Source organism: Protomyctophum bolini, assembly GCF_963924005.1.
Source record: "Protomyctophum bolini genome assembly, chromosome: 23".
Taxonomy (NCBI): domain Eukaryota; kingdom Metazoa; phylum Chordata; class Actinopteri; order Myctophiformes; family Myctophidae; genus Protomyctophum; species Protomyctophum bolini.
The window spans coordinates 9,223,439-9,236,622 of NC_137884.1; the positions used below are offsets into that span (position 1 = coordinate 9,223,439).

Here is a 13,184-nt window from a genome sequence, read left to right on the forward strand (position 1 = left end):
AATAGATTTCAACCTTACTACTACTTTGTACTACTAGGACTAAGACTAAAAAATATGTTAAAAAAAAATAAAGTTTGATGAAAAATGTATAATAATTATATAATAATTACCGGTATATAATTATATAATAAATTAATAATTTACATTTGGGGGATATCTTTCACAATAATGAATAAAACATGTTCTAGACATTCTAATGATAACAAAAAAACATATATTAGAATTATTTTACTACTTTTATTAGGGTAAAGGTCAAAAGTCTTAGGTGAATTTTTTTTGTTGCTAAAAAGCAACGCTGGGTCTTAGAGCTGCTAGTAATGAGACTGATCTCATATTTGTTTCAAAGACATCCTTTTCTTTACGTGGGTGCATGTATTACAGTAACAACTGTGCATTACCTGATTGTACAGCTCATTGAGACTGTCTGCCAGGTAGAGAGAACCAGGGTTGGTGAATTTGGAGAACACCTTTAGATGGGCCATTAGTTGTCTATGGGAGTAAGAAACAAATGTACAGTAGACACTTCAGAACCATCTTCACACAAGCAACACTTTGTAGTATTTCAAGCATTGCCAAGAAGAAACATTGAAAGGCATGACAAATGGCACACATATGAAGAGCTACAACAATGAGAGTATAGTTTTAACTGAGACGCTTCTAACCATTTCTATTGGTTTTTACATCTTTGTCATTTCTCTAGTTCAGAGCAATATCATTTTGTCATTTTAGTTTCTGCAATTCTCTAAAATGATAAGATTTCCCAGAATGAATGCGCTAAATGACACATCTGCAGCCACTGAGCCAGTGTGTGTGTGTGTGTGTGTGTGTGTGTGTGTGTGTGTGTGTGGGCGGGCATCATTATATATTTGTGTATACCACCACATGGTTGCCACTAGTAATGTAGAGAGTACAGGAGTTGTAGTAAGTGGGCTAAACAAGTCAGATCCCCAGTATGGTCCTTTAGTTTAAATGACAGTAGGTAATTACCGTAATATAGAATTAGTAGATAGAGAGTAAGACACATTACAAAACCATTGTCCCGGTCGTCTTACTTGGCGGCGGCTCTCCTAGGAGGCCTCTTCCTCTGCTGTCTCCCACTGTCCTCCGGCTCTTCTTCATCTTCCTCCTGCTCCTGCTCCTCCTCCATGGCAGACTCCTCTGTGACAGCGCTCCTCTTCCTCAGGTTCTGAGTGGGCTCCTCCTCCTCCATGGCAGACTCCTCGGTGACAGTGCTCCTCTTCCTCAGGTTCTGAGTGGGCGCCACCAGTAGGTCAGCTGGGAAGAACTCGTTCCTGTGGAGCACAGCAGGGAGGTTAATTAACTCATTAGTGCAGTGTTCATTTCGTCAACTGAAACTATGAGGTTAGTCGATGACCTTTCTTCACTGACGGGAACTGAACAAAAACAAAGCTAAGATGACCAGAACTAAGACGTCAACAAATAAAAACTAGACTAAACTGGTATGGAGGGACTAGTAGAGAAGAGACCCAGTAGAACTAAAAGACAAGACATTTTATGTTGTTTGGGTTGCTCTGAGATGAGCAGATCTACAAGCTTACAACGCGTCTAAGCGCAACCTATTGTGAGCTTGTAGAGAATCTATTTTCTCGACCCACGTAGACTAAAACATTTCAGGTGACTAAAACTAAATGACCTTTTATTCATTTAGGGGAGGTTATAACCGAGTGGGTAGAAACTTAGAAAGGCCGTCTGAGAATCAGATTATATCTATTATCTAGACCATCTGATTCTGACTCTACATGTCCCTGAGCAAGACCAACGGATTCATATGAAAATCAACCGTTACATATCACTCTAATGCAATCGAGCCAGCAGGCTCCCCTGGAGCCGACACTTAGCTCCTGTGTGGTTATCTCAGTCATAGTGGGTTAAAGTAGAAAAATAATTTGCCCTCCTCCAGGGACCCGTAAATACTCTTCCATTTTCCTAGCTTAAATTCCTGTACATAGCCGATCTACAAGCACACCTTGTAAATCTGCTATATTTGGCAAAGAGATGGAGAAAAAAAAAGAGCATGCAGTGCCCCTGTCATGAGACAAAGTATACATTCGGGCTAGAAAAGGGTTTCTCTGACCTGATGAAGCGGAGCATCAGGGGGCTGAGCTCCCTGCTCCGAGGTTCCACCCTGTCGGGGACCTGGGCCATGGCGTTCCACAGCTGGTCCCGGAAGTTGGTGAAGTCGGTCCTCTCGCTGGGGTCACAGGTCAGCTTCAGGCACTCCAGGAAGAGCACGCCCACCTCCCCGCTCTCGATGACGTCGCAGCCAGGCTCGCTGCACAGGTCTGACGTCCCCGCGTTGTCCTCGTCGTCTTCATATTCCCTCAATTCCTTTTCTGAAGTACACAAAAGAATGGATGCTACAGTACATAGACTCACTGGTCAGTCTCTAAAGTTAAACGCATCAGTTATTAGAGACTGAGGACAATCTCCCTGCTTTCATTGTTACAACTGGGTGTGGGTGGAAACCACAGAGACATTCAGTCGGCAGAGATTTTGATCATCGCAACTAGGCTCAAAATAGGATCAATTTACAGTATGTGATAATGCGGAACGTTTTCTCACGTTGGCGTTTCATTCCAAACATTGTCTTTATAATAGTGTTTTTTGTAAATATTCTGGGAAACTTTGATTAGTTTTCATATTTATTTTAGCAATTGTATCCCTGTCCTAAGAGTGATAGTTAAACACATTTAATTTTTTAAAAGACGTACTGATCTGTTGGGAACATAACCCATAGGCGTATGATCCCAGTTGTAATATTTAACAATAAAGCCACAATCAACTTGACAGGACAAATATTAATTTGACTTATAGACAGAAACCTTGACAGGTAGCAAACCATCATTAGCAGGCCCTATTCTACAAGTGGATCAATAAGGAAATAAATAAAGTTTCCAGCTCGTTATGCAACTCATCCAAACATGTTCCACCAACTATACCAGCGTCCTATCAGCCTTTCCTTACCAGCCAGCTCTGCTACCATTTCCAGGTGTTCATGATAAACCATCCAGAAGTCCCTGTTGTCCATCCCTCTGGCATGGCTCCTGGACGGAGATACAGAAATATTACAGTAGTTGTATTAATTAGTTATGTCTATTAAACGGATATCTTGACATGCTATAACTTTTGTCTGTTGAAATGCTAACAAAAACACTGCATGCCCTTAAATTAAATGTGTCCCTTTATAATGTATATCTGTTTGGACGACATTATAATGTAAAATATACTTACACTAATAATTCAATGATTGGGGCCCACAATGGCTTAAAGTTGATGAACAGCATTGCTATGAGATAACGGAGAGGCACCTGGAAAGGAGAAACAAACACAACCAAAACAACGTATAAATGCATTTACACATAAAACAGCATGAGTAATCCCATCATTTGAGGATATGAACAAGAATAACAGAGACTGTTTTCCACCAATCAATCAAACGACTGATAGTTAGGAACCAAAATGGATTTCACTCCCTCCTCCTTTTTATTTTAATGTATTTCTTTTTGTGGCTTTCGCCTTTATTTTATGGGTTTTCTTTTATGGAGTGACAGACAGTAGGCCGAGAGGAAATGGGGAGAGAGAGATGGGGGGAAGACATGCAGTAAAGGCCATCGGGATCGGGAGTCGAACCCGCGGCACACTGCCAGACAGGATCACCAGCCAAGGCGCCTGGACCACTGAGCTAGGACGCCAAAATGGACGTCCTAAGTCCAGAAGTTAACACTGAGTGGAGTGTGTACCTGTTGGAAGGCCCCATGAGGCCCCTGGGGCAGACAGGGTTGAGCTAGGTCGTGTCTCAGCTTCCGGAGGTAAAGCAGCTTCTCTTTATAATCATGTATCGTGGCTGGCACCAGCTCAGCCTGCAGGCACACTGAAAACACTGGCAGAACCTCCATGCGCTCCTCACTCTGGATGCACACACCCACACACACACACACACACACACACACACACACACACACATGACGCAACCGTATACATATTAAAGTATATTGTGTATGTGTATACAGTACAATGAAGTTAATTTCAATGCAGAGTTTAACATTCTATCCTGCCCTGCTGTTGTAAATAAAAACGCTAAAGCCTGGTTGTATGCCTTGCCAGACAGAAAATAACAGCTCTACAAGCTCTCAAGGTGTCGTATCACGACACAATGTGAAATTGCAGATCTGCTATTTTCTGTGAGAGACAAACAATGTTGTATAAATTAAGCATAATGTAAGTCAGGCCCTCCAATTATACAATTATAATATTTGACAGACATGTTCTTCATTTACTGAGTTCTACCTCAGCCTGTGCAGGAAGGTCAGCTTCAAAGTGACTCAGGATCCTCAGAGTGAGCAGACGGATCTGGGAAAAGAACAAACACATGGACAAACTTTTACATGCCTGACATTTGCTGCTAAATGTTCTCTCTACATTGAGTCTTGTTATCCTTTGTCTCAGTCTTGCCTATTTTTATGACCATATTTGAAATAAAGGCTTTCGCCTTTATTTTATGTTTTTTTTTTATGGAGGGACAGACAGTACGCCGACAGGAAATGGGGAGAGAGATGGGGGGGAAGACATGCAGCAAAGGCCGTTGGGATCGGGAGTCGAACCCGCGGGACACTGCCAGACTGGATCACCAGCCAAGGTGCGTGGACCACTGAGCCACGGCCCAGGCCTTCACTCCCTCCTTCACACTTTTTTTTATCCCACGATTTTGTAACCCAATTTTCTTTTCACCCAGTGCCAATTATCTAATGTAATCCTGGGCGCTACACTTCCTCTGCCAACCTGGGGGGCAGCGGACTGACCTCATGCCTCCTTCTATGCATGAGTCCAAGCTGCTTCTTTTCACCTGACAGAGGGGAATTTCCCCGGCCGGACGTAGCGCGTGGAAGGGACACGTTATTCCGACCAGTTCCTTTCCCCTCCATCAGGCGCCTCGGCTGGCCAGGGGGAGGTAGTTTTAGAGACCAGGATTACGGCATGTTTTTGTGAGGGTATCTTCACACTTGTAAACTTAATTTAACAATAAAGTTGAAGTTAACCACTTGGAATATAATCGTTCCTATTATGGGGAAACAGCTGATGTACGTCGCAATGAAACATGTTGTGTGCTTGTAGATACGCTATTTTCGGCAGGGAGATTGGGTGTATAGAGCCCTAAGTATATAGGGGGATAATAGTTTAAGTTCACATGGGTCTCAACTGGTGAAATAACCAGAGACAAATATCCCCTCGTAACTTTCATAACGTCAAGGCGCATCATACTGTACTACTACTTCATCATACTGTTACTGTACTACTACTTCATCATACTGCAAGTTCTTGCCTTGGAGATGTTGGAGGAAATGTTGGAGCGCAGGATCTGGTATAGCTCCAGCAGTGCATTGTGGGAGAGGTGCTGTTGGACTCCGCTGACAGAGAGGCGGGTGTAATAGAGGTCAGCTAGCAACAGAGCCGACAGGTCTGCGGGAAACGTCCTGTAAGAGACGTCAACGCAAATGTTCACATGATGGTCATACAGTATGTTTACATTTCAAACCTTGAAAGATAAATGAACAACTTTATCGTCTGGGAGCGACAGTGGATCAGGGGTTATAGTGGCCACTTGGGAATCGGAAGGTTCACACTGGAAGTGTCCAGGGCAACATATACGTGCAAGATCAAGATCAGATGGCCTGAACTCCAGTCAACACACGGGTAAATGGACACATAAGTAGAGTGCAAAGAAAAACAATTCATTCCTACAAAAAATCTAGGATACCAGGAACCTAGGATCTAACATGATATAATAACAATCTTTATTACAAGCTTTCTTACCTTTATTTGTAGTTGTTACGTCCCCACCAAAGAGGTCCAGGTGTAATTTTGTGCAAAAGTGCATTATTGGCTATTTCCCCTAATATAAGCCCTCAATGGGGGTTGGGTTTTTGTGCTAATTTGCTTATTTCCATCGAAATAAGTAGTAAAGTGTGCCGCTTGGGATACTATTATTATGAAGAGAGGATATATACAAAAAATATAGATTTTTGAGCGATGGAAATAAGCGAATTAGCATAACACCCCATAGCCCCATTCAATTCAATGCAATTCAATTCATTGAGGGCTTATGGTAGGGGAAATAGCCAATAATGCGCTTTTGCACAAAATAATACCTGGACCTCGTTGGTGGGGACGTAACAACTACAAATAAAGGTAAGAAAGCCTTCTAGCATGGAATTCTCCTTTAATGTAGCTAATAACGGCTTTCATCCCTCCAACATTGCTACGGTTGCATTAAAACACCCACTACACACACAAGACACAGAAAGTGGAGTACTTACTTTAGGAGTGAAATGACCTTGTCTACTGGGACCAGTGACAGGAGCTCAGCAGAACCATCTAGGTTGAGAAGACAGCTGAGGGCCTGTCTGGCCACGAACAGACCAGCTGAGGGGACGAGGTCAGGGAGGTGGCGGAAAATGACAGTTGATTAGTGTGGAGCAATAATTCTTTTTTTATTTTTGGCTTTTCTGCATTTATTGATGGTATCAAGTGAATATATTCAGGAAAGAGGGAGGGAGAGAAGGGGTGAGACATGCAGCAAAGGTCGTCATGAACGGGACTCGAACACGCAACGTGCTGTCAGGCCAAAGCCTATATGTGGCATGCGCCTGGACCAATTGGCCAGCGGGCGCCCGGAGCAATAATTCTTAACCTTTTGAATTTCAAAGAACTCCAGTTTGATGCATTAGGATAACATTTTTTATCTCTCTGAGATTTTTCCTCAGTGTTAATTTAGCCCTGAGAGTGTACAAATGCCAACAATCAATTAGCAAGGGGACCCCTGAAACCCCCGCAAGGACCCCTGGGGTCCTCGGAAACCGACATGCTTCAGAACCAGAGGTGTGGCGGGTGGAGGGGACAGTAACAGTGTAACAGTAACTGAACAATACATTTAAAATGCATTTATTATCATGAACAGCCTGGGTTTCGATCTTTGTTACCGTTTTCAAAGTCGACACGCAAGAAACAACCGTGTATGGGGATCATATGATCATATGAGCTGGGTATTTGTAAACATTTGGCATACAGCATCATGGAGACAAGTTTGACTCAAGTATTGTGGTAACATTTCTTTTTTTTCGGTTTGCGTTGTACAGAAGAAGGGAGAAACAAAATAGGAAAAAAAGCACAAACCTTTTCCCAGCTTCGCCGTCTCAACCTCACATATGAGGTGACTGAGGAGGGCTGTCACAGCAGGAACCACACTAGTGGAAGCTAGTGGTCTAAAATGTAAAAAAATAAATAATAATAATAATACAACTAAATCACCACACATTTAGGACAGAAACTTCATGAGAATGAGTGCCAGTTGGTGATGCCAGTGTACCTGAGGTGTGGCAGAAGGACCAGAGCGGTCCATGGCAGGGACAGGTCAGTGAGGGCCTGGTCCTCCTGGGGCAGGCTGAGCATGGACAGCACCTGCTCTGGTACCGAGCCGGCCTCCGTCTCTGGGCCTGCAGCGCCGCTCTGGACAGCCTCAATGCTGCACGGGAGAAACATACAGTATTAAACCCAATCTGACCTGAGATCAGATTCTAAAAATGTCTTCTACATCCTGACAGTTTTCTGAAAAAGCTATGTTTCTATGTCAGTCGTTTTTCGATTTAAAAAAATAGCAGACCTACAAGCTCGTAGCGCGCCACTACTAAAGCATAATGTAATGCTAACACCAAAAGGGGTAGAGGATCAGAGAGGCACACCACATCTAATCTCACGTCTTCAGACTCAGACCCCACCCCATCCGCTACTACTTACAGTATTAATTTATGCTATTATGATATCTACTTGCTACAAATGTTAATTTTATTAGCACTCAAAATGATACAACCATTTACCCTGTTGTTGGTTGAATAGAGTTCATGGCACCAGGGTTACGGTCAGTCACTCTGGATAACAACGTGTCTGCTAAAATGCCTAAATTGCAATTTTAATAATAAGTGTGAATTGTACTTTTTACGGTGTGGCTATATAGCAGACTACTTGTGTATAAGAGGGTCTGTCTGCCTTGTCCTGTAATATAATTCATGTCGAATGTCATGTTTTTATGTTCTGTGTGGACCCCAGGAAGATTAGCTGCTGCTATGCACCAGCTAATGGGGATCCTAATAAAACTCTAAACTCTAAAGCCTGTGTCTGGAGCAACATTTGCAGACCACTCTACCGATCACCACGACATTCCTTGTGTTGTGCACAGTGCCACAAGGCAAACAATATACCTTCAGGCATTTTTTTCATCAATATTTTATATTTTCGGACATTCATTTTACAATGGAAGTCAATGGAGCTCGGGAAACAGGCTGAAACCTTCCCAGACGTGGTCGGTGTCTCACCCTGCATGCGGCGCGGCGAAGAGGAGGGGGTAGGTCTCGAAGGCCATGGAGCCGGCGGTGGGGGGAGGGGCCTTGGCCAGAATCAGACTGACCAACACCTCCAGGCCGCAGTGACGAGACACGGGGTCGCTGCTGTCAACCAATCCCGCCGTGCACCTCAACAGGCTGGGGAGGAAGAGCTGAGGAAGGACGGGGACATTATGGAGAGTGACGGGAACAAGAAGATAGGTGTTTTAGTGTCACATACAGAAACTATTCGGCACGTGGTGATGTTTTATTTTTTTTGCTTAACCCATTTTGACCTGAGATCAAAAATAGCAGACCTACAAGCTCGAAAAATAGCAGATCTACAAGCTCATAGCGCGCCACCGAGTGGCGCGCTATGAGCTTGTAGATCTGCTATTTTTCAATAGCTAAAGCATAACGTAATGCTAACACCAAAACAGACAAAAAAGGAAAAGAAAAACAAGTGACATAAAGTAATCCAAGCATCCTAGAAATGTATGTGTCAGAGCATCGAGTACTGTCCCAAAGACTGGGAGATCATGTAGAGATAATCGAACCTGTTCGAATCGGTTCATTGAGAACATCTCCTTGGTGAACTCCAGGAGAAGCTCCTGCTCTATTCTGCTGGCAAACACCTGGTGGGAAATGGATATACATGGATATACATCAAACATGCATACGCATAAACGTGATGTCGGGCAGAAACCTTGCATCTCTATAATTCAACTTTTCAGGCACTTCATCATACAGTAGTGAAAATACCTCAACGACAATATGCAGCAGCACACACACACACAGTACACACACACACACACACACACACACACACACACACACACACACTTTAACAATTTATTTATGTCCACACAGATGAAATTGCATAGGACATAAATAGTTCAGGTGCAGCAAAGTTACATCCACAAAATCAATCGCGATACAACAAGAATGTCACCCTGACCCAGCATTCCATGCAGGGCGCAAGTAGTGTAGGCATGCATCCTAAGTTCGAAACACCACACACACACACACACACACACACACACACACAAACCTGCTGGATGATCTCCTGGACGAGTGCTGGGGACAGGTGGATGTTCTCCCCCAGGAGCAGAGAGGAGATGCTCTGGAGGAGCAGACGTGAGCAGGAGCCTGAGAGACCTGGACTGAGGACCACCTGTAACACCATCTGCAGGCAGGAGAGCACAAAGCACGGAGAACGTATGTCGTATGCTTCATTTATGCTTAGTCGCACGCCAGTGGTGCATGCTGAAAATAGACAATCTACAAGCTCGCATCGCGTTGCGCTGTCACACCTTGTGAGCTTGTCGGCTATTGCAGTCAAAAGATGATTGTTATATAAGTGTAAATTTGCTCTAAATTCTAGGAATCGTTGCTTGTTCAGTAATATGGGTCTCCCGTCTCTCCAGTTCTTTAATGAACAGAAAATACATTGTCATGTTTACTCCAATCAGGAGACAACGCTTATACACTAGGATGCAGGCATCAGGATATACAGGTAAAATTGGAAGTGATGAAACAACAGAAAACAGCTAAAACTGGTACTGGAACACTAGAAAAATGAAGCTGATACACACGTTTTCACTTTATTACTGCTATGCTTTTTACTCCCATTATAGGTTATTTTTATATGTATATTTTTGCGCCCCTAACCTTACCTGGCACACGGACTCAGGCTTGGTGATCTTTCCCCCACCCTTGTGAGACACCAGGGTGTGGAAAATAAACAGCAACCTCTCCAGCTGCTCTGCTGCCTGGGTCTCGTCGTCTCCTTGTGTCCTTAAGACACCCAGGACCTCTGCCACGCTGGCCTGAAGGCAGGGAGGAAACAAAATATCAAGAAGAAAAACTTTATTATATTGTGGCCAGTGTATACTAGTGGATACGGCTTGAGATGTTGTTGAAATAACCAAACTCAATTAACCGCAAGAACCTTGCGTACCTATTCCTGGCCACATCATAATAGGCGAATTTGACGAACATTTGGCAAACAGCAGATCTACATGCGAGAACGTTCTTGCCCTGACAAAGATCGTATCCGTTTGAAACACCGTATTTTTATAAAATACTTTTTTTACTTCCTCTCCTCCTCTCTGTAATTCTTTTTTAGATTCCTGCTAATCCTAGAAGCATCTTACACTTTCAAGACGTATAATTAATTCATTCTCTCCCTCACAGTCCAACTGGATGTCACTCTGGTCTGGTCCTACTCTGTGCATTACCTGTAGAGACTCCCACAACACTAGGAAGTTTTCTCCGTACACATGCTGGGTGGCAGCCTGGGCCATTTGATCCAGGGCGTCCCTGACAGCGTCCCAGGGCAGAGAGACCCCTGGACAGGTAGCAGGACCCAGCTTCCGTAGGGCCACAGGGAACGCCTGAAGGAGACGGTGGAAAAGACAGGACAGACAGCCGCAGAGATCGGAAGAGTTAACAGAGACAAGCCGATATCAAGCGGATTAATTAAGATAACTATTATGGCAAAATGTCTGCGTAGCTTTTTTTTCTGGAAGTTATTCCTATACTCACAGTGGCGGCACATGAGTGGAACATGTGGCAGACTCCTCTGCACATCTCAAACAGCAGCTGCCCTGCACCGTCAGCCTTCTCAGGGTGCTCCTCCAGGTCTGAGAACACCACATTCAGCAGGCCGTCAAAATCTGCAACCTGGGGGATTAAACGGATCAAACATTATTAGTAGAACACTGTTCAAATCGGCCTCATGGTGGGGCTATAAGGCCAATTTAAACTCTTAAACGTAGGTCATACAATCGAAAATTATTTTCCCCTGGAGTCCGCTATTTAGCATTTAGTACAACTTGTCCACAACTCACACAAATCACTACATGTCATCTCTGGAGTCACGTGTATCATACCGATTTGTTATATGCCATACATTACCGATTGGCTACAATTTACAAATTAGAAAGAAGGTGCCATGAACTATTTTACAAAAGATGCCAAAAACATAAATGTATCGTCCAATCACCAGTATTTACATATTGAGGGGCCTCTAAACAACACAGCACCCAAAGTCATTTCACTTAGACCCATATGGGGCACCACAAATGCAACAAGTAAGATGATGTATGATATATGATATGATACTATTATGCACCCACCTTTCTCATCAAAAAGGAGAAACTCTCTGCTGCAAACTTGCGAATGTGGTCCTTCTTGTGGGCCAACAGCGTGCTGTACAAACTACACAGAGAAGAACCCATGCATATCTCACCTACAGTATATTACACACACACATACAGCGCCAATGGCCCTTTTGTTTTCCATCATTTTACATGTATTTACTCCAATTTTCCTTCCAATGATGAAAAACTAAAGATGAAACTAAATATTCCTTGTCATGAAACTAGGTGCGGCCTCTCACCGGTACATGTTATCCATGTCCTTAACCATGAGCCTCCACAGGTACTTGTAGAGGTAGGAGAGTGCGGTGAAGGACCACTCCAGCACTTCTGTGTCTGGTGTCTCCAGGATGGAAGTGATCAAGACAAAGAAGTCAGGGAAGTGTGGATAGAAGTCAGTCTGCAGGTCCCGGGCCAGCTGGACCACCAGGCTAAAAAAGGAGAGGAGAGGAGAGGGGAGGATGAGAGGAAGGTAGATGGGGGCACAGTCGGTAGTGCTGTCGCCTCACAGCTAGAAGGTCCTGGGTTCGATTCTCGCTGGGTGCGCTGTGGACGCTGGGGACGTGTTCTCTCCTCCGCGCCATCAGTGCCCATACCCAAGGTGGGGTTGGCGAAAGGGTCTTTCTGTGTGGAGTTCTCCCCGTGTCCCTTAGGGTAGGTACCCTCACAAAAAACATGCAGTAATCCTGGTCTATAAAGGAACTGGTCGGAATAACATGTTCCTTCCACGCACTACGTCCGGCCGGGGAAACTCTCCCGTCAGGTGAAAAGAAGCAGCTTGGACTCCTCATGCCCCCCCCCAGGTTGGCAGAAGAAGTGTAGCGCTCAGGATTACATTAGATAATTGACACTGGGTGATGGCGCACCACAAGGGGTGCACGCACCACAGTTTGGGAACCTCTGCATTAGACGATGTGATACAATTACTGGGAACCCATATCTAAACTATAAAATCATTGGTGTTTAACTCTGAGAGGGTGAATTACCAATCATTAAGCTGGAGACACTTTGGAACACCCTCAAGGGGAACCATTAACTAACCAATAATTGTTGCTGTGTATTTGGTTAGTATTCATTTCTGTTTTAAATGTATTTGTTAGTCTAACAGTACTGACACCTTTGGTGAGAGTTTACTGTGTAAATGTATTTTTTAATACTGTCGTTATTCACTGTAACGCACAAATCTCACTGAGAAATTCCTTCCATGTATACAGTAAAAACACCGTAAAATACACAGTTAAAAAATCCTTAGTGTTAATTTAAAATAATGTATCCTTTTTGTAACTTTGAGAGTGGACAAAATGTGTGTACACTAATAGAGATGAATGTGTGTTTATGTGTATACTCTCAGGACTTGACAGTGAAGGGATAAAATAATAAATATTATTTATCTCAAGGGTTGAGAGTTGGTCAGGTCAGGACTTACTCCAGTAGAGGCTGGAAGGCCATGCTGTTCTTCACTGCCAGGTGGGTCTTCAGACTCTCCACTACAGACTTCTGGTGGAACACCAGCAGGTTGAATGACTGGCACTTGTTGGACATTTCTTTTTGGAAGTTCGCTACGGAATCGGAAAACAAATAAACGTTAGCCAATTCTTGTTTACACAACTACTGCAGGGGGGATATTTGG

General features: G+C 43.8%; 1 protein-coding gene across 1 annotated transcript in view; it reads right to left on the bottom strand.

The window, feature by feature from the left end:
* Positions 1-13,184, bottom strand: part of utp20 (UTP20 small subunit processome component) — a 35,530-nt gene that overhangs the window by 20,662 nt on the left and 1,684 nt on the right. Inside the window, exons 4-23 of the mRNA XM_080757684.1 lie at positions 12,981-13,113; positions 11,797-11,985; positions 11,534-11,615; positions 10,941-11,078; positions 10,634-10,789; positions 10,070-10,222; positions 9,445-9,579; positions 8,951-9,028; positions 8,388-8,566; positions 7,385-7,540; positions 7,192-7,280; positions 6,336-6,441; positions 5,342-5,492; positions 4,309-4,371; positions 3,762-3,929; positions 3,253-3,329; positions 2,986-3,065; positions 2,096-2,354; positions 1,053-1,292; positions 399-489 (exon numbers count right to left, since the gene is read on the bottom strand). Coding sequence (XP_080613810.1) covers positions 399-489; positions 1,053-1,292; positions 2,096-2,354; positions 2,986-3,065; positions 3,253-3,329; positions 3,762-3,929; positions 4,309-4,371; positions 5,342-5,492; positions 6,336-6,441; positions 7,192-7,280; positions 7,385-7,540; positions 8,388-8,566; positions 8,951-9,028; positions 9,445-9,579; positions 10,070-10,222; positions 10,634-10,789; positions 10,941-11,078; positions 11,534-11,615; positions 11,797-11,985; positions 12,981-13,113 — 2,723 coding nt within the window. The remainder of the gene's footprint in view (positions 1-398; positions 490-1,052; positions 1,293-2,095; positions 2,355-2,985; positions 3,066-3,252; positions 3,330-3,761; positions 3,930-4,308; positions 4,372-5,341; positions 5,493-6,335; positions 6,442-7,191; positions 7,281-7,384; positions 7,541-8,387; positions 8,567-8,950; positions 9,029-9,444; positions 9,580-10,069; positions 10,223-10,633; positions 10,790-10,940; positions 11,079-11,533; positions 11,616-11,796; positions 11,986-12,980; positions 13,114-13,184) is intronic.